The 25,286-nt window shown below is 38.5% G+C and overlaps 1 protein-coding gene across 2 annotated transcripts in view; it reads right to left on the reverse strand.

Moving 5' to 3' along the window:
- The window catches only part of kcnh3 (potassium voltage-gated channel, subfamily H (eag-related), member 3), a 188,380-nt gene that overhangs the window by 39,802 nt on the left and 123,292 nt on the right, over positions 1 to 25,286 (reverse strand). For both annotated transcript variants that reach the window (XM_042002721.1, XM_042002720.1), the window contains exons 3-7: positions 18,083 to 18,217; positions 9,592 to 9,731; positions 7,119 to 7,374; positions 2,402 to 2,559; positions 1,689 to 1,890 (exon numbers count right to left, since the gene is read on the reverse strand). In XM_042002721.1, the coding sequence (XP_041858655.1) occupies positions 1,689 to 1,890; positions 2,402 to 2,559; positions 7,119 to 7,374; positions 9,592 to 9,731; positions 18,083 to 18,217 (891 nt within the window). The remainder of the gene's footprint in view (positions 1 to 1,688; positions 1,891 to 2,401; positions 2,560 to 7,118; positions 7,375 to 9,591; positions 9,732 to 18,082; positions 18,218 to 25,286) is intronic.

Consider the following 25,286-nt stretch of genomic DNA (forward strand, 5'->3'; position numbering starts at 1 on the left):
GACAAAAAGCTGCAGGACAGAAGCTTAGCTGCCCCTCCTGCTGCTGGCTTGCCACTGCCATGCTCATGCGCTATTTACTGCAGCTTTTCATGTCACAAAGCTCGCAGAAGAAAGCAAAGACCAGTCTGTGATCAGTCTTCCCCAAACCTTCATCCATATCTGCTGCTCGACAGCATCGTTTATTAATTCTGGGCTCTAAAACTGTAATTCAAGCATAATTTATACATATTCGTTCCATTTTACCTCTTCAAGTTTAAAATAGAAGGTACTTGTAACTTATGTTTTTCCATCTTGTTATAAATTACAGAACTGTCTCTTCTCATTCACTTTCTTTCTTACCACTCCATCCTTTCCTCTGTTACCCTGCCTCTCTCTTCTTTCCCACTCTGTCAAAGTTTCTGATTCATTTATGATGCCACCACTCTGCTCCAATGGTCTTCTTGCTTCCTTCTTCACCTGCCAATCAGGCTGAGCCCCCTCCTTTTTTTAGATCTCAGTTTTGCTGCTTCCTTTAAGCTAACCACCAGACTGTGGCCCTTATGTGCTTTATTCAGTTTTTCTTTTTGTTTTCCTTAAAAGAGTCTAGAAAGATTTGGATGAAAACCTAATGAGAATTTTTTTTATTATATATATATATATATATATATATATATATATATATATATATATATATATAGGATCCAGAAATGTTTGTTATTTGGCCTTGGCAGAGTTGGTAGAAATTAGATACTAGCTCAAGACACACAGATGTTTTTTAATAATGCAAGATTGTTGAAAATGTACTGCACACATTTTCATTTTTAGTGTAACACATGAGTTTTAAAGTTTAAATCACCTGAACACTAAATGCTGTTTTAGTATCACAGGGATCATTGCTAATAAAACTGGCTTTATGCCATGAAATATGATGAAGTAAAATTAGTTTTAGAACATTTGCAAATTTGTAAAAAGACTTGAGTAACTTCATGTGTTCACATCCACATACAAATATAAATTAATTTGAGGACATGTAAAATAACTTTTCAAAGGTATTTTGCCCACAGATTTTACCCTCAAGCTCACTGTGGTCATAATTTCAGATTATATGTGCACACAAATAAACTTGCATGTGCATGTGAAGTTTTCACGTCTCCAGACTCCTCACAACTTTACAAATACATGCTGCATTTAAGTGCTGGTGAAAAGCTGGGCCATCTCGACTTTTGTGTCATTTCCCTCAACACTAACTTCAAAGTAGAAGGAAGCTTCTATGCAGATGGTATTTGTGGAACTGTGAGGGGAAGTGAGGGCAAAACTGCACATGTACACTCAAATGAATCTGTACACATCAGGCTATGCATAGACACACAGAGTTTCTTAATATTTGTGTATAAATTCGAATGCACATTTGCAAGTACCCAAAATCACTCATAATTTTTTTCCACATTAGGAAATCAGGAAATGCACATTTGTGACTGTTATGTAACTAACTTTACCTCTTAATATACAGACACTTAAGACAGAAATACATATTTCTTACTGTGTATTCATTTCATTTTTGGTATTTCATGAAGATCTGAAAGTGTAATTTTTTGTGTCTGGTAGGAATTTGTGTTATTCCCTCTCTTTCAAACAGTAACACAGATCTTACGAACAGTGTGTAGAGTATGAAGTGCAGCAGTCTACTAATGAAAAGCATGCAGACTAACCGATATCCCAGGAGCCAGGGCTTTCGATCTCCCTGCGACCGATGAAGTACCAGACGCAGGCCATCCAGTGGGCCAGCAGGGCGAACATGGACATGAGCAGAGTCAGGACCACAGCGCTGTACTGCGAGTAGCGCTCCAGCTTCTGCAGCAGACGCAGTAACCGAAGAAGCCGAACCGTCTTCAGCAGGTGGACCCCGAAGTACTGAACAGAAATGTGCAGACCACATCAGTTCACCAGTTCTGAGGCAGAATTAAACTGTAAAAGAAATGTCATGTGTTCTGTCCATATAGTGCAAAAGTCCTGATCTGGCCCTCATTTCTTATATTTTATTTCCAAGCAACCAGATTTTGTTGCAATCTTTTAAAGTGGACTTGAGCAATAGTTCAGTCCAGTCCTTGCACCTGACCAATTTCAGAAACTTAATAGGGACCTATGAACCATTCAAGCATAAAAAATGCTCCTAATTCAAGCAGTGAGCCTGTGTTGTTTTGACACATAGCAGAGAACTTAGCAAAGAACCAGTTTTAAATTCCATCTTTAGCTATTAGTTGAAAACTTGGCATATCTCAGCATGGTGTGCAGTGTTTCCATAACAAATTTGAGGAAACTTTAAGGACAAAAAAAACAAGTGTCAAGACAAAAAAAAAAAAAAATCTGCAGCAAATGAACATATCAAGCCTTTTGTGCAACGGTAACACAGCAGGAGACTCACCACACTGACGTTGAACGCATACAGCAGGTCAAATGGCAGGGCGGCAATGAGGTCAACAAAGAGCCAGGTGGTGACGTAGTGGACGCAGATGGAGCGGGCATCGTACACCACCTGACCGGACGTGCTCACAAATGTTGTTCGAAAGTTCAGCAAAATGTCTGCAGAGGGCAAAAACAATTTTATTTCCCAGCAACAACAAAACCCTGTCCTTTTTGTTATAGGGAAACATGACAACAGTTACTTATTCTTTAGCTTTTCTAAAAGATAAAATCAGAGGGTCTTTATGTTTCTGTATTTTAGTAATTATTTGAAAAATTGGAGTTATTATACATTATTGTCATAAAAAGTCATTTTATTGTCCTCAGTTGATTTTTGCAGCTGCTGAAAGTAACAAGAATTAAAGAATTAAAATCTGAGTGGGTCACAAATAGCAAGTTAGTCACAAATGCTGGTAAGTATTGATTTTGGAACCAGACACATGCTGTTGAAAGAACCCGAATTGAGTATTGCTGTCACAGATAAAACTACTTGGTGTTGAAGTGGACAACAAACTATCTTTGTCTAATCACATCAACACAGTAGTGCAGGATGGGTAAAGGTCTCTCAGTGGTTAGAAGATGTTCCAGTTAGATGTCACAGTTAGATTACTGTTCTGAGATTTGGTTCTGTGCTGTTGCAACACATTTAAAGGCCTTACAAACGGTCCAAAACAGAGCAGCTCAATGTGAACTCCGGTGCCCACTCAGAACTAGTGTGAACTGGACGCATAATGTGTTGTTCTGACTAAAAGGAAAAGATAGATTTACAGCCTCATTGCTGAATTTGACCAGAAACATTATCACAAGCAAATTCCCAAATGTGCTTCACGAAGAGCTGAACACAGTTATGAAGCTAGACATGCCAGGGAGGGAAGATTAAGACTATCCAAAGTGAAAACAAACTGGAAAAAGTACTGTAATTTTTAACTAGAACACTTTGCCAAGTGACATCATTAATGTAAGCAGTAAATGTAAGTTTAAAGTCCTTTCGAAAAGGCATCTTTTTATAAACTAACTTTCTGTGTCTAATGGCCATTCTTGCTAGTTAATTGCAACTGCAGGTTGCAGTCAGGTACAATTAAAGGTCTCATGACTGCTGCAAATATTGGATGTTATGATTATGATAGCAGTAAACAACCCCCATGAGTCAGGTTATATATAGGTCTCTTTTACTGCAGGAATAATAGCAGAAACTAGGTCCTATGTACATGTATATATGTGTGTGTGTCTTTTTGTGTTATTTTTAATCATTGTTTATGTGTTGTGAAAACTGGCGTAAAAATTGTCTTAAGAGAACATTTGTTGTTGGAGTACAGCTATTCTTCCTGGAGTCAATCCAACATTTGATGCTTGCTTTTACTCTCCCACCAGTTTACCTCATAAACATAGAGTCCTGGAATTTTCTATAACTTTTAAAATGGTCCTCCCATGCCTGTTTTACCATGATGTCTTTTTTGAGATAAGAAAATTTTGGGGTAAGTACTTTATTACCTCAGCATGAAGAGAAACCAGAGGTAGCAGATCAGTCTACTACCTACACGACTGTATTACATGACATTTCTGGACATGCTGATCATTAGAATGAATGATGTGATTCCTGTTGGTTGCACCCACTGCTGTTTGCTGAGGGAACATATCAATAAACAGGTTCAGCCTATTAGTCTGAGCAAATAGGAAATCAACATTTTTAACTTGTGGTGGCTTGTATAATTTAATTTTTTAACTATATTGATGGAGAGTTTGTAATCGCTTTCTTTTCATTAACGCAAATTGTCTCTTGAAGAGCGCTCAGGCAAACTTTCTTCCTGCAGTTGCGAGGACAAGGCTGACAGCAAAGAGGGCTTTTGTTTCATAGGAAATGAGTTTGCAATTAGACATAATGATCTATTGTGAATGGCTCATATCCTTTTACTGCAACATGCATCATTAAAAACTTCAACAGAACTTTTATCCTGACTTACATGCCTCTCAGAGGGAGGATGTTTAACGTCTCATCAACAGGAGGTTAATACAACAATGTGTTACATCATACATCATACAACATCAACTGAACAGAAGGATCAATAAAGTTTTAACACACCTGATGCTTTAAAGGTTTAGTTTTTATTTACTGTTTTTACACAGATAAACAAAATCTAAGATATATGGAGTGACTAAAATGTAAGTATATTTAGATTTCTGCTCTTTTTCTGCTTATTACATAAAACCACAAATTGGGAATTGGGACAATATGGTAAATGGAAAAAAGAAGTGAGTCTTAGATTTTTCCGATCTTTTCATATTATATATTTTGCCTTGACTACTTTGTTTCATTCATTTGTGTCTGTCAGGCCTGAAACACAGTAATAAGATAATTTGGGGCTGGTGACGAGGTTGAAAGAAAAATAAAATACATGTTATTTCAAACAGGTGATGTCAGCAAATGATTGTCATGATGATTTGGTCCAAAAGCTGCATCCATGAAAGGCCGAGTCTTTAAGCAGCAAAGATGGACCAAGGATCTCCAGTTTATCAGTGTTTCTATATTTTTCCTTCTACAGTCAGAATATCATTAAACCATGCAAACAATCTGGAGGAATTTCTGTCTGTAAAGAACAAGAGAGCAAGTCTAAGCTGGACACTGATCTCTGATCCCTCAGACAGACCTGCATAAAGGACCATCATCCATCAACAGCTGATCTTTGCTCTCAGCTACAGAGTTAAACTTCACACTTTACTGAGCAGAGAAGAAACTGCATGTTAACCTGGTCCAGAGTCCTAGAGGCAGCTTCAACTTCTTTGGGCTCGGAGGCATCTAGGATAGACCATCACACAGTGGAAACCTGGACTATTGTCATACCAATTAGTATTCCAGATCTTTGCTTGTGAGAAATTGAGCGAAGAGCATAAAGGAGCGTCCAGACTGTTGTCAGGAACAGGAACTGGTTCTGACAAGGGTTCTGTGATGGTACGGGGTGGGATCAGGGTTCTGTGATGGTACGGGGTGGGATCAGGGTTCTGTGATGGTACGGGGTGGGATCAGGGTTCTGTGATGGTACGGGGTGGGATCAGGGTTCTGTGATGGTACAGGGTGGGATCAGGGTTCTGTGATGGTACGGGGTGGGATCAGGGTTCTGTGATGGTACGGGGTTTGATCAGGGTTCTGTGATGGTACGGGGTGGGATCGGGGTTCTGTGATGGTACGGGGTTTGATCAGGGTTCTGTGATGGTACGGGGTGGGATCAGGGTTCTTTGATGGTATGGGGTGGGATCGGGGTTCTGTGATGGTCCGGGGTGGGATCGGGGTTCTGTGATGGTCCGGGGTGGGATAGGGGTTCTGTGATGGTACGGGGTGGGATCAGGGTTCTGTGATGATACGGGGTGGGATCAGGGTTCTGTGATGGTATGGGGTGGGATCAGGGTTCTGTGATGGTACGGGGTTTGATCAGGGTTCTGTGATGGTACGGGGTGGGATCAGGGTTCTTTGATGGTATGGGGTGGGATCGGGGTTCTGTGATGGTACGGGGTGGGATCAGGGTTCTGTGATGGTACGGGGTTTGATCAGGGTTCTGTGATGGTATGGGGTGGGATCAGGGTTCTGTGATGGTATGAGGTGGGATCGGGGTTCTGTGATGGTCCGGGGTGGGATTGGGGTTCTGTGATGGTCCGGGGTGGCATCGGGGTTCTGTGATGGTACGGGGTTTGATCGGGGTTCTGTGATGGTACGGGGTGGGATCGGGGTTCTGTGATGGTACCGGGTGGGATCAGGGTTCTGTAATGGTACGGGGTTTGATTGGGGTTCTGTGATGGTACGGGGTTTGATTGGGGTTCTGTGATGGTACGGGGTGGGATCAGGGTTCTGTGATGGTACGGGGTGGGATCGGGGTTCTGTGATGGTATGAGGTGGGATCGGGGTTCTGTGATGGTCCAGGGTGCGGGTTTCCTTATTAAAAGAACATGTTATATTATCAAATTAAACTTAGTTAATGGGAAAAACAAAATATCTTTGGTTCATGCTGTCTGCAATGAATGAACAACGTAGATGCCTTCCTAACTTTATCTGATTAGATTGTAATTCCAAATGTGTTCTTTAAATCTTTTCAACATCACATCACTTTGTTGTGGCAGACTGAAATAATCTGACCTTATTTCTGTTTTATTCATTTATTTTTTTTGCTTGAATATTTATTGTGTGAATGATAATTATATATTTATATATGGTGACAAACTAAAATAAAACCTGCATTCCTCTAATTGTATGTCCAAAATGTTAAAATGGGTATTTTAGGACTATTGTCTGAACTGTCTGTCCTGAAACCTCTAATTTTGTTCTGCTTCCCTTAATCACAGTTGGCCTTAGTTGCAGAGATAACTTACACTTATTGTTCAATGATTTGATTTAGCTTTAGAGCAACAGCTGCACCATTCCCAAGAGATATTCATATTAATCCTCAAAGTGGCTGATGTTTTTAGGCGAGCTTCAATTGTTTTTCTATTTCTGCTGTGTGCCATCTCTGTGTTGTGTAACACAAATACTGATATTTACACATCCTAACAAATCTCACTAGTGTTCTCTTTCAGTACTGAAATAGACCTTGTGGTTGCAGAGATGTAGTCATTTCATTATGGGTATGTAATTTTCAAGTAGAAGCCTAAACGATGGGCACTGGGCTGAAAGGGTGAAGAGTTTATTCTCTCACCTAAAATAAACAGGATCTCTACGAGGATGTCGCTGACGCTGGGAGGACTTCGTGGTGTGCTGCTGCTGCCTTCGTCCCGCCCTACAACCGTGAAGCAGACGTTATATGGCACAGTGACAGCCACGTAGAAGGTCGCCAGCAGAATCAGCCAATCCCAGCCAGCCTTGAAGGTCCCATAGTGGAGCAGGATGAAGCGAGATTTCTGAATGGCTGCCACTTTGTACTCCGGGATCGGAGGCTTCTGCCCAAACATGTTCTTGATGGGATGAAACAGAGACACCACATCACTCACCAACTCTCTCACACAGACACACAACTAAAAACTCCACAAGCCTCTATAATTCAGAGCCACTATCAAAAGCCTCAGAAGTGAAAATTCAAGTTTTATACATCAAGATAAAAGACAGTGTGAATAAAACAGAAAACCATCAGACTTCTGCTAAAATTAACACTCTAAAAAAATCATCTGTTTTTTTCTAGAGACTTGTGAAAAGCAGAAAAGCAGAAAAAAATGGGAAATATGTTTGTGGAAGCATGAGAGGCTTTTGAGGGAAAAACTGCCAACATTAGCTTCAAATAGATAATAGACAATAATTTTGGTGCTCAAATGTTTGTTAATCCCCAAAACCTTCTTATATTTCTGCTCTGACAGGATGTGACGTGTAATTAAATAATAGCATTTTTTCTTATTAAACTTTGCTATTGTCATTTTAAAACTAGACAAAACCTCTAATTAGTACTTCATTCAGGTCTACAGCTTTTTATCATTTTGTAATTCATTTTATTTGTGCAGTTACATTAATTATTCACAAAAATAAAAAGATGGCTGCACCAGATTTAGCATTACGCTAATTCCTGTCGGCAGTTCTTAACACAAATAGACAAACAAGTACAGGAGCAGATAAAACTTTATCAACTAGTATAAAACACAATAAAAAAAACAATACAGTATAAATCACTTTCACAGTGACTGCTAAAATTTGCAAACCAAGACAGCTATGTAGGGCTTAGAGGTCTCAGTAAGAGGAGTTTAGTTTAAAACCTGCCTTGTCTCTGCACACTTCTTCTGTATACATACATTTACCAAAATTTCTAACAAAATAATTATGTTGTAAATGCATGCATTTGAAAGAAAATATAAATTTTTATGTCTAGTTAGCTACTGATGAATTCATATATTTTAAAAAAGTTTCTGTTCCTATTGTTTTTTAAACAAGTAAAAAGCGAAATGATCATTAAAACTTTGCAGCGGACAGTAATCACCCTCTAAGCAGAAATCAGAGTTGTGGGATTTAAACTGCATGGATCTGCAAGTTTTTTACTGACATCAGCTAAACGTCGAGTTTCTCTATCCCAGAGTCAACCAGGAGTGAACACACCCCTCACATCCATCACACCATCTGTCGGGGTGTGTGCTGACCTACAACTCAACACACACGTAAAAGAAAGCTGAGCAGTTCATCTTCCGGTGTGTTTGTGCATTACGAGCTGCAGTGTTCAGGAGTCTGAAAAAATGTAAAGAATCATAACAAGACTTCAAAAGACACAATAGTTTACTTTCAAAATCGTTTGCCGTTCGGTTCAAGATAGTGTTTCAGGTGGGGAAGCAAACGCATTTCCACTAAAATCGAGATAAAACTATTTCTATTCTGTAGAAATGTTTTCAACGAGTGAAGACCTATAGAAATATCCCGAAGAAAAAAGATATCTCTAAAAAGTCAAGATCCAGCCATCCATTCTTTACATTTTGCTTCCAAACAGCCAGACCAGAGTTTCTGAAGGTCTGTCAAAGTTCTTCTTTGGACAGTGGCTGCTGGAGGATGAATCCTCTCCAGAACCCAGACCTCAACATTATGGCAGCAGTGTGGGATCATCTGAGCAGAGAATGGAGCAAAAGGCAGAAACATCCAAAGAAGACTTTTGGAAAGTCTTCAAGAAGCCTGGAGAGCTGTTCCTAAAAGAAACAACCAGTAAACCTAAGAGGAAGAATGAAGCCGCTCAGACCAAATATTAAATCTCCAGCTCCTTAGAAATGTACAAACTTACAAATTACATTTATGTTTGCAGATGTTTCAATAAATCACTGCATCTAATTTGTGTATTTGTGTAAGAAAAGAATTTAAAGTTGGCTGAAGACGTTTGCTGTTATTGACTGGCAACCTGTCCAGGGTGTACAGGCTGTGGAACAGCAGTCAGAAATTATTTTATATTAAATTTAATTTATTAAAAAAAATATTAAAGTCTTGAGTTACATATGGGACACTGGGTTGGACTGAAAAGAAAGGGGTTGATGACCTATGTTTGGATAGTTTGTATGTATTGTAAGATACAGATTCATTTAGCCTAATAACCATCTTGCTCCACTTGGAAACAAACTACTGGTGCCACTGGATGCTGCTGAAAGTGGTACAACCAGGAGATAAAACTCAGTTATACTGACAAAAACTGAGGACACGAATGAGGAGAAACTCACGTTGTTGATCTTCAGCTTGCTCTTGTCCTGTTTCTGCAGGTGCCCAGAGAGTTGATAAAGCACAGCTCTGCTGCGGCGCCGGTTGGCGTTGAAGCCTGGAGGGCGAGTTACCTGATGCACCTCCAAACCCGTCTCCCCATCTGTGGAGGAGAAGAAAGCAAGCAGAGCTTCCATCACATCCACATCACAGGGGAACAACTGAAAGCAGGCTTTGTCTGATCCTCTTCATGTTGACTCAAACACAGACCTGTGTTGGGTCAGAGGTGACGTTTGACAGCGATATTTATAGATGGAGGGAAAAACTAAACTGGTCAGGATGTTGTCCAAGTGAAATAACCTGTTCTGGGGTCAGCCTGCTGCTTTGTGTAAATATTTGATTTGACATTGATCTGCTTTCTACCTGCGTGCCCCCATATTGACTTGATATGTTCTGGATTTAGATCCACATCTGCAGCTATAGAACAGGATCAGTACCAATGGCAAGCAACTCAGTCATGCTATCTTTCTCTCCTTTGAACTCCAGGTTTCCGAACAACAAAAAGACAAAAGTAGATGTACGCTGTATAGATGAACCAATAAACTTGACAGACAATATCTTCTTGTTTATTTCCACTTTTCATATCCCATTTAAGTGGTCCCACTGGGCATAACATGATATAATTCTTGGAAAATACCCACCCATGTAAACAAATCATTTCATTTCCATCAAGTAAATTTGATTTTGTTGTAATATCAAGGATAGATTTCAAGCAATTTAGACAACATACAAAAGAAAATGTCAGTGGCTCTCAGCACATACAGTTGAACCAGTTTTTTGAACCAGTTTTTTAGATATAAACAGATGTGGCTTCAACAAGGTGCCGAGGAAAACAAGGCACTTTTTCTGGCAGATGTGCATTCATTGTGTTCAGATGCAACACTAGTATTTCTGCTGGGAAATTAGTATAGTTATGGTTATGAAAAATGTTCAAGTATAGTCAAAAAGCTATTTATACACTGGAAGGTTCCAAACAGATTCATATTCCTTCTAATGATTTACTGACCTCAAGACATTGAAAACAAATTAAATAAAGTTTATTTGTTTATCACTAATTCATGGCAAAGTCACCTCAAGACACTTTTCAAAGATGTCCAATCCAATTTACTGCAATCCAGTCCAGTCTAACAATAACTGTGTTCATTATTAATGTTTTCAGCTGCTCATTTCTTACAGGATCACACTGTATGTGTTCATTCTAAATTTAGTTTTAGGAGGTCTGGCTGAGGAATGCTAATGAAGTTCATAAAAAATGTTTACATGATGATTTTCCCTTTTGCATATAGAAAACATTATTTTAAACAAATATAAGAATGCAGTCCAAGAGTATTTTGTACTGGGAAAAAGGGTGTGATTAGAAGTTTCTTAAAAGGATAGAAGCACTTATTATGGAGGATGTGTGGGAAAATAAAAGCTGTCATCCATAAACTGGAATTTGTTTCCTGTCCAGCCCAATACTTTACTACAGCTCTCTCTGCTTGTTAACACTTCTTTTTCTTTATCCAGCTTATTTTTACATAGTTTAAACTTAGTTTTTACTTATTTATATTTGTAAATTTTATATTTTTGTATAGTATTATTATTTATTTCTTTTCTGCTTTCATCTGAATATTTGTGTTGCCTACAGTATTTTTGCATCATATAGTTCATTTAATTTTATTCTTGTTTTCTCTCTTATTCGATAATGCTGCTGCAACGCTGCAGCTTCCCAGTTTGGGATCAATAAAATACGTCTCATCATTTCTCATTTGCTGGGTGCAGACATGATAGTAACCTAGGATGGTGTGGTTATCTTTTTTAGATTAATTCAAACAGCTTATTTCTCTTCATAAACAGTTGCATTACAGCAAACTTGATCCTTAATTCAAGTGGAGGGACGTCACATTAAAATAAATAAATAAGTAAAATAAAATAAGCAGTTTTACATAACAGTCAGTAAACCTACTGAAAACATTCAGATTAGCAATTCCTTCCTGAACTGACTTCTCCTCTTTATTCTCACTGCATTTGTTGATGCACAGCTCACTTAAGGTGAAAATGCATCCAGAGATTTATCTGAAGCTAAATGTGAAGCTTTGTACTTTTGTTTCCTCCGGGGAGGCTCAAAGAAAACACTGCAGGAAAACAAAAGGAATTGAAAACAAAAATAACAACTTTACAAAAATTATTTGCATGTTGTGTCAGAATTTTCATGTTCAATGTGAATATTTGGAAGAAGTTTAAAAAAAAATAAAACTATTTACTGTATATGGGGACAGTGTTATGGGTATTTGGTCAAAGAAGAATGGTAGATTTATTGTCTTATTTTTCTCTATACTGCAGACCATCCATGTTTGAAGCATCACAGACCAGAGGGTCATTAATAATAAAATGTTGATTGCATATCTATGGCCCCAGCTAGCCTCGTTGGACCGTCTCAGTCATCTGGTCCGTGGTCAATTAGCTAAAGGCTGCTGTCCTTTGCTTATTAATAAAACATATCAGAGCATATGGACCCTGAGAAACATAAAAAACGACCTTATGAATCTCTAAACAGCAACTTTGTGTCTGTTTCAGACTGAACAGGCATCTGGTGGGCTGTTCACCAGCAAATAGCAATCAAATAGAATTAAATATCTAAAGGATATAAATGTAAAGCTTAGCCCACACCTAGTTTCCCTTCTTGGCCCAACTCCTCCATTTTGCAGGGATAAAATGCTTCATTTTTTGTGGGGAATCAAGGAGAAGTTATGTAGCCCTTCAAGATCAGAGGGGCATTTGGATGAATAGATGATTGATGCTCCCTGATCCTCAAAAGAAAAGGTACAATTTATACCTGCAGAGAGGAGGCAAAGGGCCAAGATGTCAGGCCAAGAGGATCAACTGGGATTGGGCCTTTGCTTCCAGTTTTAATGGATTACAGCTGGGGAGGCTGAGGGGTTATGAGGGTGGTGGTGGTTAAGGGGAGGAAGAGGAGGAAGAGGAGAGTGGTTGATGGTGTCCTGGTTCCTGGGGTGTGCAGCTGGAATATTGGGGTGGGTTCTGGCCCATGCCGGGGGGTGCGGCCCACTCCTGGGCATGGTGCGGGCGCTCTGCTTTGGGTGGTGGGGGGTGTTCTTTAGGCTGTTGGAGCGCTGGACGGCTGGTGCCTGGCGAAGTTGGGGGCTGCTGATCATGACCCACTGCCTCTGCCCCGTGACTGTGAGGGGCTCTGGCTGGGACCTTCTTCTGCCACCTTCTGGGTGGGTTCAGGGTGGTCTTCGTGGTGGGGTGGCTTGGGTTTGTGCTCCGGGATTGCTGCTGATAGCCCATATCTCTGGACTGACCCTAGTCTGCCTCTAGCCTCCGTAGAAGTGTGGTCGCATTTGCACAATCACACTCATCTCTGATCACTCCTCATTCCTCATCCTCTGCATGCTGACAGTCACTGAGTTGTTTGTGGGTTTATACACTCAGAACTACTTGTCTTTAGTTTTCTTGGCACAACACAGCAGCCAGACCATCATTCTGCTGCTGCCATGCTGGACAGGACAAGTTAAAAAAAACAAACAAACATAAAAAAACAAAAAACAAAAAAGGATTAAAGCTGCATTCAGATTGGAAACTTCCATCCATCTTTTAACTCTCTGCTGTCACCACGGTAACCACCAAAACCAAAATCACACTTGAACGCTAATGGGGCATGGTTCTAATTGCTAATGTGTTTTCCACTTACTTCACTTTCATTTAGCTAAAAATGTGACATTAGTCCCTGTTTTATCAGAGTGATGTGAGCTGAAAGAAAATCATCATAAAGTAAAAACCAGCTTGTTGCTCTAATCACGTCCCAAACAGTCGTCTTCTAATTTATAACCACGGTAATGTGAATATGTCCATATAATGTAGTTCATAATTCATAATCACATATTACATTTTGAACAGCTGTATCTATCACAGAGGCATGAGGGTGTACTGGATTTGTGCGCACATACACTTACTTCCAATATGAGAAAGAGTAAAAAGGTGTTTACACATATTTGTAGGAAGGTCAGATAGCTGACTGATTATTCAGAGGACCCATAATACTGACCGTTAGCCTTTTATTAATACTCTTTTTAACTTAAAAGAGCCAAAACCAGAAAATTTCCTGTTAAGTGTAATGTACAATAAAAAGAAAATATCCTTTGTGTAAATATGAAACTAATTTCTGTCTCTCATCTCCCTTTTTATTACCTATCTTTGATTGATTCTGTTTGCCAAACTTTAACAGATCACTGATAAAATCAATAAATTGGCTAATTATTACAAAATGACTAATTAAACAACACAAATAGAATGTGTTAACTGGTGACCTGTACAGGTGCTGACGGATGGATTTAGTTATGTTTGGAGAAAACCCAGACAGCTTTTTATTTATGGGCTTTTTCTTGATTTATGTTAGGCTAAGTCGGACGTTCCTACCTTCAGCGTCATGACAAACATATAGTTTTTTTGCATTTCTTGCAAAACATGGACGAGTTTGTGAAACTATCAATGAGCAAACATGAGCCAAAAAACAATAACAGTCATATCAGCAACTAAAGACAACAAGAAATATGACCAGACATATCTTGCCCTGGGCTTGACCAGCACAGTGAAAGGTAATGAGAGGCCACAGTGTGTCCTGTGCCTCAAAATATGAGCGTCTGGCAGTATGAAGCCCAACGGGTTACAACACCTCTCCAAAGACTTGTCACCTCCCACCAACATTAATATTGTTTTAACTATGATTGATGAAGCAGCAGCCCATAAAGCTAAAGACTATTTCTCTGGTATTTCTCTTGTGGCTCATTTCTTTGTATTTTTCATTACAAGTGTTGGGCTGAACATGTTAATGGCCTGACATTAAAGTTGTTGATGAGAAAGGGGCCTTCCAGAAAAAGTTTGGGAATCACTGGGCTGTTTGACAGCATCACTGTACAGACATGAGTGACATTACCTGATCCAACTCTCAGCGAAATAAGTGAATAAGTACATTTTCAGACTGATGCTTTCCAGAAGACGATGATGGACACTGTGATAATGTCACTATGCATAATGGAGACACGGGATGCTGAAGTGTCTGGGTCCTTGCAGCACCTTGCGCAGCATGATTTTGCTGCTGGCAGATTGGAAAAATGCAAAGGAGGAGACAATATTTGCATGCTGCAGGGCATATTCTCATTATGCTGTGCTCATGGTGATGCTGTGGTACAGAGCATACTGTATGTTCTCGGGGGGAGTCTTTGTGAGCTAGTGGGGAAAGTGAGCATGCAATGAGGTTTAAATTATTCATAAAGTTGATTAATACTGTATGTATGTGTCTGAACATGATGTGTCTGTTTTAAAAGGTAATTTTACAGATGTTTGTGACTACAGAGGTTTGTAATTTAAGCTCAGTTCAGTCACAGTCTAAATGTGTTTCCAGCATTTAGGCCTGTTCTGTCTTGCTAAATGATTTAAAAAGTCACATCATGTTGTGCCTGCAGACTCCCACTGAGAGACAGATAAATGTGACTGTCTGTGCCAAAGTCTTTATAACACAAATGTCAAAGTCTTTTTTGTACCTTGTTGTTTGGTCATGGGCAAATATTTCCATATTAAATTTCCATTTCATGTCCAAAAGTGCTTAATTAAGCAGAAACCTTAATGATGAGTTGATGCACAGTCAGCAAATATTCAAATCCTCTTCCATCCTCTGATATCCTGTATGTCCTCTGCTCTGTAAATCTGCCACATTACAAGCTAGCGGCTCGTGTTGAAAGTGAAAAACCCCAAAACTGTATAAAAACAGGCTGCAATGATTTCTGCTTCAGGACAGTGAGATTTTCAGCCAAATGAGAGAGCTGCAGAGTGGGTGAGAGGAAATTAAGTGATTTCAAACAGGTGCTTTTGCCCCCCACACTGTAGGAAGCATCACTTCCAGCAGCTCAGAAAGGCAATCTCACAACAACTAAAATTTAAACACTTCATCTTGAGTCTTGATTACTCTGCTCCTCTCCTGCTCTCTCTTCACGGTCCAACTTAAACTGTGCCAGAAACAGAATTTTTCTGGTTTCAAAGTGGGATTTATTGGAGTGTAACTTCTGCAAGATTGGAAAATATTGAAGAGGTTTGTCATTAGAGACTGCACACACCTCTTAGATATGCAAATGGCTTGCTTTTGCCTTGCATGTTGTTGTCTCTTGGTCTTTTCTCGCATAGAAAAGAAACTCTTTAAATCAGAAAAACAAGTTTCACAAAATTTGACACAGTCATTTTTCATATAATGTCAAGATGATGTTTTGTACAAAACACTCTGCCGGTTGCTTTCTTCTTCAAACTGACAAATCCTGCACAGGAATTTAAAACGTTGCATCTTTCACAATAAGCAGCTGGCTGTGTGTAATAATCTGACTGTTTACTCCACAGCGTCTGCATTTAATGTCAGGAAACCTTTGATATTAATGAAATGCTGAAATTGGCAGCCGCGTTTATTTAATGACGGTGAGATTTACAGTGGGGAAGATGGGTGGTTAAAATGATTAATTGAGGTTTAATTGTTGTTTGCTTGAAAACACAATGACTTCAGAACTCATCAGGCAGGATGCTGTGCCTGCTGCTGATCTCTCCAGTGGTGATGGGTAATTAAAATTATACAGCTGAGTCTTATCGCAGATATCCAAAATCATTTCGAGGGGTTTATTGAACTGATTTGCATTTCTGAGTATTCTAATGAAGCTGGTTTTTAACTGTACTGTAATGGGCTCTGTGTGCTTTGAATACACCGTACACATTTGTGAAGTTGTCTCTTTTTGCCAACTGCACCAGTCCATCCACTACATCGAGTTAGTTTGAGCTGCCAGTCAAATTAACATTTCTATTAATGGCCCAGAATTGTCACGCTCCTAGTTTTCATGCAAACAAACAAGGCAAGGCAGTTTATAGTACAGCACATTTCATGTACAGGACAATTCAAAGTGCTTTACATAAAACAAAGACATTACAGATATTTAGAATAGTAAAAGGCATCAACACACAATCACAATAAAATAATAAATTACATTAAAATGATTAAAAGCAAGATAAGTTAAAAAAGTTAACAAGCAGATTTCATGCATAGACATGAGAAAAAAATGTTTTTAACCTGAATTTAAAAATGTCTACATTTGGTGAAAGTTTAATCTCCACTGGCAGTTTGTTCCACTTGTTTGTAGCATAACAGCTAAATGCTGTTAACTTTTAATTCTGTTGATGTTTCTTAGCTGGTAAAAAGCTTCTTAGTGAAGCTTTGATGTGGCTGCTGAAAGTCAGGTCTGAGTCTATCAACACGAACTTGGTCAGTGATTTTAAGAGCCCGAGTCTCCAGATGTTTGCCAATGCAAACAGAGAATGCATCATAAATAATTTTTTTACTAGACATATTCAAATTAGTCTTTTTATTAATACTATTACATTTTTTTTTTTTAAATTCTCATAGTACACACTTAGGGCATGCCCCCTATGATGCACTGCACCAAACAAGGATCTTCAGCTATCTTGACCCTCTCTGTGAAACCAACTCCCAGTTTAATCTCTGGAAGCAGAAACCCTGTCTACCTGTAAGATTAGGCTTCAAACTTTCCTTTCTGATAAATCTTGTAGCTAGGACTGTTTTGGTGACCTTTAGCTGGCCCTTTAGTTATGCTGCTGGTGAGGATGCTTAGGGCTGACTTATGATGCAACGCTTATTTTTTCTGTCTCAACAAGTATCTCTTGAGCTCAAACCCCAACTGATCAAGGCAGATGGCCTCAACTGCACATTAATTAAGTACAAATGCACCAATGTAAATGTGTAAAAGAGTTAGCCTGGTAGCTAATTCGTGTCTGATTGTCTGTTGGCAGGTCACAACAATAAACATACGAACAAGGTACAAACAATAAAAAAGGTAAAGTGCAAAACAATCACAGTAAATATTGTATAAAGTGCAAGAGTGCATGGGATTGGAGTGTAATATGAAAAACAGGATAAAACACAAACACTTGAATGACTGCTATTCAAAGTTCTCGGTTCTAACAGAGAATGTAGGAAGTGTTAAAGACCTCTAAACCTGAGTAGCACAGCACAAATAAACATCAGCAGCAATTTAGTCCACTGCCCCAAATGTTTTCCTGCTCACTGCAACTGACATAAACCCACTGAAATGGACTTGTTGATAAATTGTTGATGCTAAAAATATTTGTCTCACTTCATTTGATCTTATCAAATTACATTATTGGTCTGAAGTTGGTACAAAAGGCACATGATGAGGTACTTCTTTGGTTACTTTATGTTCATTTACATGTAACAGGATTCACTGTGCTGGATCAGAGTGTGAAGCAGTAAACTGGGAACCCTGTTAACATGCAGGTTTTATCTCTTTAAAAACTGAATGAACTCTCAGATCAAATGAAATTTTAAATGAACTGGAAATCATAAAGCTTGCATCATAAGAGGAGGTGTTATTTACATCAACTCACCAGTTTCAGGCCCCTGCTCAGGATCCTGCTCCTTCTTCTTGTCACTGATGTCTTTGTGGGACACCAGAAACAGAACCACCTCACCTTTCTCATTTTTAATCGGGACGATGTCCAGAAGACACCAGAACTGTGTACCTGGAGAGATTAGAATGCAAACATTCACAGTCAATGCATATTTTTGTAAAATGTTCTATAACATCAGGTCCAACTAGTATTTCCCAGCACTTTCTGCAGATGTAATCTCCCCTATATTCATGTGAGAATGATGTGACACCAACATCTGCCCATAAAGACCTGTTTGAGTCTTTAATCACCTCTATGTGTTGAATTTAAATTGATATACGGTCAACAAATCCTCCTTATTTAAAATTATTTAACTTTCAACAAGTAATGAACAGATGTGATGGTATTGATGTATATGTGTGTAAATGTGATGTGTATGCAATGCGGCCGTTTCAGCTGCAGATGTTTCTAGATCTAGATGTTTCTACATCTGGAACTACATGACCTCCATGAGAAGTTTCAATCTGGTTTTAGGTTGTGTCACAGCACTAAAACAGCCCTTCTCAGGGTTTGCAATGATTTGCTTTTAACTGTTGATTCTGGAGCCTCTGATGTTTTAATTCTCCTCAATCTCACTGCTGCTTTAGATACAGTGGATCATAATTTTATTTTGACATTTTCAACAGTCTGCTGGAGTTAACGGCACAGTACTCAAATGGTTTGAGTCATATTTGAGAAGTAGAAGTTTTTCTGTACATCTTGGGCAGTTCTCTTCCTCCGAAGCCTCACTTAATTATGGGGTACCTCAAGGCTCCATCTTAGGCCCTATTTTATTTTCACTTTATTTACTTCCTCTGGCGTCCATTTTTTTAAAAAAAGACAGCATGTCATTTTGTTGTTATGCAGACAACATCCAGATTTATCTGCCTTTAAAATCTGATGGAGATCGGCACATTGAAAATCTATAGAATTGCTTGTGGGATGTGAAAACATGGATGAAGATGAATTTCCTCTTTATTAATGAAAATAAAACAGAGGTCATCACTGTTGGGAAAACAGTGATTTATTAAAAATCTTGGGTTGTCTTTGATTTTAACCTTAAAGGCAGGTCAGTACAGCAGTCCAGTCTAGTTTTTATCACTTCAGGCTTATTAGCAAAATCAAGCCTTATCTTCCTCGTGATGCCCTAGAAAGGGTTATTCACACCTAAATCTTGTCTAGACTGGACTACTGCAACTCCCTTTATTCTGGGATTGACCAGTCTTTCTCCTGTCAACAGCTGATCCAAAACTCAGCTGCCCGCCTATTAACGGGGACCAGACGATGGAAGCACATTACTCCAGTTCTGCACTCTCTTTATTGGCTGCCTGTCTCTTTGACTTTTTACATATATATATATAGATTATACATTTATATATATATAATTATTATTAATATTTTGAAGAGCACAGTATCTATGGTGGGGTTAATGAAGGAACATTTTCATCATGTTTCTAATTGTTTAGACACTGATGAGCCTCTGTTATCTAAAAGACTGGATCAGCAGTCTTCTCATTCAAATAAGGGGTTTAACGAGGGTAAGCAATCGCCTGCTCACTGATAAATAAATGTATGTAATAAGTCTAACACAAGCTGCTTTGGTTTTCTGTTACTCACATGTAAGCTCTGACTCATGACATGGTGGGCCTATTTGGAGCTGCAGGAAAAAATGTGCAGGGTGCCAGAAACTGACACCCAACTAGGGATCAAGCATGTCAATAATGCATTCAAATAAGCAGGAGGACTGAGTTAATAAAAACATAAGCCATATTGTGACTTGATTTTTCCCTGTTTGACTGGAACATGATGGTAAAACATAGCAGCTCAAACATCATGTCCTGGCTGGTGTTCTGCTTCTGCATACATGACAATTAGAGACATGTGAGGACAAATAATATTACTCTTCAAAAGTACCACAGCTGGTAATTGCTGAGTGATGATATATTTTCTATATACGGTTTGCTTTTATTAATGGGAAGAACTGCTTGTTCTTTTCACGTAACTTTGATGTTTGACGTTTTTGTAAAGTGGCTGATGCAAAAACGAAAATCATTTAAGCCCATTTTGGGAGGCATGACGGGAGAAAAACAAATTCAAGGTTTTATGTGTAGGAAAGTGTGAAGGATCTAGTGGCATCAAAGCCATTTTTCAGATTTTCACCCAAAAAATCCCCGCCCACCTCAACTTTCTCCTTCAAGCGTGTAGGTAAGATACTCACTTTAGAGACAACGTGATGCAGAAGATGAGGAATATCACTTGCAGTATCTTTGGATTTACAGTTATTTGAAAAAGACAGCACATTTAGTTCATTTCTAAGATTTATGTTTCAAGACACTAAAAAAAAAGAAGAAGATTTTTGTTTTAGTTTATAAAGGTTTGCAACATTTATTTCTACATGGCTATCTTAAGGTCCTTTTCACTCAGGTTGTGGCCTTCGTACCATTGCAACATTTTGATTCTTTTCTTATAGTTTTACTTTGTTTTTTCTTAAAATATGGACAATGTCTGGACATTATTGACAATGGCTCTGAATGTTCAAGGACTCAGGGACCCACTGTGCTCTCTGTGAAGCCCTCCTGAGAGGTCCCTGATCCCAGATCTGGAACCTCTGATCTAGAACATGGTACAGATGTTGCAGAACAACATACAGAAGTACATTACATGCTGCATTTACTGACCTTTGGATACATATATATATATATATATAAATTAATATATTAATCATTTTTTATAAATATCTACATCCCACAGAAGAAAGTCTATTCTCTTTTAGAAAAAGTTTTTAAAACCTAAAAACTGAAATAAAGATTTGGTTTTCCAAAACTAACAAATTTCCTATAGTAAATCTTTATCAAAGATTACAAGCTGTTTTTTGTCAAAAGGTCTTGTAACATCTCACAGCTTCTAGATGGTGAGGAGAGAGAAATATTCACAATATGCACAATAACTTCCATCCATGCACCTTCACTGCTTCATTATCCAGATTTCTGGCTATAAATTCTCTAACTTTGCATTCTTAGCTTGACTGTTTAGCTTCACTTCTTGTGCCTGCACCCTCTGCTACAGGGAGTTAAAGGGTTAACATCCGGTTTTACAGGTGTAGCATCCGTCAGGTCTGTAAATGTAACTATAAACATGTGTGGTATCCACAGAAAGTCCAGAATCTCAGCTAACAGCTCAGCAAAACCATTTCTATTACTAACAAACACAGTTAAGACAACAATAATTAAAAGACCAGGTACACAAAGTCCAAAATAATATGTAAACATGTGAGGGAACACCACATGGTGGCTTTAAATGGCCAGGTGAACGTCTTTAATACATATTTATCACATCATTTCCATGAGAGGGAAAACGAGGGGAAAAGTGGAATTTTTCGGGGTGTGAGACACAGATCCTGATGGACCACGTTGAGAAACATAAAAATGTTTAATTGGTGGGCACGGCGTGGGCATTACTTGTGTCAGAAAGGCAGAATAGTGGCAGCAGGTGGCAAATGCTGTTATCACAGAGTCAGAACACAAGACACGCCAGAGGGATCACAACATGCGGCTGCATATCTCAGTCGGTAGAGCGTCCGACTGCAATGCAGGAGACCGAAGTACGAATCCCACAGGGGTGAATCACTTTGGAGAAAAGCGTCTGCTAATTTTAATTTATAATTTATAAAATAAATGTAGACAGATACATCTGAGATTGGCAGTAGTTTATTTAGTGTTAAATAATATTTATTTCTAGTCACTGGGTGTTCCAGCTGGGTGGGCGGTGCTCCAGCTGGGTGGGCGGTGCTCCAGCTGGGTGGGCGGTGCTCCAGCTGGGTGGGCTGTGCATAGGGACAAAATCACTGCTATTAACCAGGTGGACAAGGAGTTGCAGGAAATAAAGACCGTCTGGACAGAAATTGAGACAACAATTTAAAAAAGCATTGTGTAAAAATAAATAAACAAAAGGAAATCCACCTCTTGTGTGTTTCATTAGCGTTGCATCACTTCTAGACCTCCAGCTTCCAGTCTGCGTCCCGCTCTGCTGGAATGAAGGACCAAAGCTACTTTTCACACTAACTGCTACATGCTGGCAGCAACCTGTCCACCTTATTTAGCTGGATGGGTTTTAAAACATGTTAGTTTTGTTTTACAGTTACAGAACATATTTTAGTGGTTGAGGTTCGTATTATTATCGTCTCCCTTTTTCCTGAAATTCCTATTATGTTTTCCCCGAGCGTGCACCCTTAGGAGAATTAATATCAAATGTGAGTCTTTGTTCATTTCTGCAAACAGCTTTAATATCTAACATGTGGTGTGAAAATTAATAGTGGATTATGCAGAAATGTCACATTTCACAGCATTTCCTTGATTTTATTCTGTACCGATGGTGTTGCCGTTTCCCGTTTCTCTAGATTTTATGCATCAACTGGGTCAAAGTTGCCGTGAAGGTAGAAACATTTTCCCGTCAAGTTTGTTTTTTTTTTATAAATCCTAAAAGTTGATTATATTTTGTGTACACTGGTTTTTGTACCTATGCCAGCTTGATAAATAAGGCCCCTGGACTGCAGCCTTTACATGTGGTTTCTCTGTGTTCAGAGTAGGACTGCAATGATTAGTCGACGTTGTCAACAATAGTCAAAAATAAAAAAAGTCAACAACGAATTTAACTGTCGACTATTGTTGGCGAAAAAAAAAACAAACAAAAAAAAAAAAAACAACAACAACAAAAAACTTCAGAGTGAACTTTCTCTGCTGAGTGTTGCACATGTGCAATAAAGTCTGCCACATTAAACTTTTTTATAATAAATACATGTGAGATTTGTAAAGCAGACCATTCGTACCACGGAAGTACGTCTGCAATGCTCAAACGTTTAAAGAGGAGGCACGTCGGACTTACATAACAACCCCATGCAAAATTTAAAAGCTGAAAGTGAAATAAGTTGCCATTTAATAAGATACATAATCCAACTAGCTGATTAATGGCTTTAATAGTCGATGACTAATCGACTATCAGAATAGTCATTAGTTGCAGACCTAGTTCAGAGCCAGTGGGCAAGAACTTTGAAAAAGAAAGAAAAAAAAAAAAAAAGAAAAAAAAAAAACATGTTAACGTGCCCAGCCATTTTTATTATTATTATTATTATTTTTATTACTATTATTATTATTGTTGTTGTTGTTAATACTTATAGGATCTGCAAGACGCAAAATATATGAGAGCTATAACTTAAAACATGTTTTTTTCAGCTACACCTTGCACAGTTGCTCTTCTCTGATTTTTAAAATGTTCAGTATTTGCAAATGTAAACAGTAGAATTTAAGCATTAAATCTGAATATACACCTTTTGGCCTTTATTTGCCACAACCCATGTTCAACACCTTGAGTGTCCATTTAACATCTTCAAGAAATTGTTTTTCTTTTTATTATTTCTGTGTTTATTTGTTTTGGATTAAAATGTTATCTGCAAGGAGCATTATTGCAAATTGTTTCAATTTTAATATTTTCTTGATATGTACTTAGTGAAAAACATATAATCCAGTTTGAAACAGTGCCAGAGGCTTTGCTACGGGAACTCTGGTGATCCAAAGCAACAGGATATAAATGTGTTTATTCTCTTCTCTGATCCACAGTAGAGCTGCATCGCTTTTAATTTGTAATTTATGTGTGCTTGTGGGAAAATAGCTTTTATAACCCTGTGCTGTTATTTTTATGGGTCTATATCTCAAAGGAGCAGATGTGTCCACACCTCTCCTTCATTTGTGGAGTTGCTTACAACCTTAAATTTTCACCTGACCAGGATTTTGCCTCCTTGCTTCCTCACTTCATCATCAATCACAGCACTGAGCCATTAATAATTACTGAAGCATGCATGAATGAGAACATTCTCTCTAGTTCTTTCACAAGCTTCTTTTTGCCTCCAGATTTTTAGATTTTCCCACTTTTGCTCTTGCTCACCATGTTTTCTTATTATGTATTTAATTTTTCATCTCTTCTTTGAACAAACTTTCTATTTAAGCACAACACATTCAGATCGAGGAGGTTGCCTCCTGGTATAACAACTAAAATGGATCTAAAATTTGTTTCTAGGTTAAACATTTGCATCACTAACCCATCAATATGACGCTGTTTCTCATTATCTTCATCTAATTTCTACTTCAGGTGATGCTGCATTCACTTCACCTCAGAAATGGGAACTTGGAGCTCTTTTACTCATGTGTCTTGTGCTTTGCTGTTAGCAACAAATCGTATAATTAGTTCTATATTTCATTAAACATTAGTGTGATGGCCGCCTAGGCAGCCACGCACATTGAGCCCGGTCTGGTAACCTTTTTTCTTTATTTCAGTTAATTCAAAACACATTTTATTTGTAATATTTACCATTTCCTTTATATTTCACATTTTTCTTAGCAAGTTTGGCAGGGTTAAGTAATTGGGTGCACACTTTTAGCTGACTCATTCTTGTCACCTTGTTAGTTTGGTTTATTTTCAGTTAAAATGCTTTTTCTTTGAGTTACTAGTTCCCGGGGAAGTTGCTGTGTGGGAGGCCCAAGCCTGCTAAGAGTCCCAGCTGAGGTGGATCTCCATTGACGAGGCTGCAGTCTGATTGGAGTCATCTCACAAAAAGATAGTGGGAGAGGGGTTTAGATTTTCTATTGTTTTGTATTACTTTGTTTATTCTTTATGTAGAAGTATGATTATTTAGATTTCTGTTTCCCTAATGAGTTATGAGTCTAAATTGTTTAAGTTCTATTGTGAATTTGTTAAGTTTATTAAGTTAGCTGAAGATGGTTGTTATGTATTTCCCTCTTGTGTCAAAATGGTCTGATCAGCCAGAGTATATAGTTTCCCTTGTGTGTCAGTTTGTTAGGTCAGTTAGTTTTCAGTTGTTTCTGTTTAGTTGACCTCTTTTATGGGCCCAGAACTTTTACTTAGGAATTTGTACTTTCGTTGTTTTTTTGTAAAATTAAATGTCAAAAGACTTTTTCTTTAAAAAACCTCCTGTGCTCTCATCATCCTTGGCCTCGGTCCTTCACAATAAGAAATAAATTAGGTAATAGTCCACTGCTAATACACTGCTTAATATTTAACAAGGAAATCTGAGCTTGTACGAACTGTCCGGTCTCTGTACGATGGGTGTCAGAGCTTGGTATGCATCGCCGGCAGTAAATCAGAGTCGTTT

This window comes from Melanotaenia boesemani, chromosome 12 (assembly GCF_017639745.1).
Source record: "Melanotaenia boesemani isolate fMelBoe1 chromosome 12, fMelBoe1.pri, whole genome shotgun sequence".
Lineage (NCBI taxonomy): Eukaryota > Metazoa > Chordata > Actinopteri > Atheriniformes > Melanotaeniidae > Melanotaenia > Melanotaenia boesemani.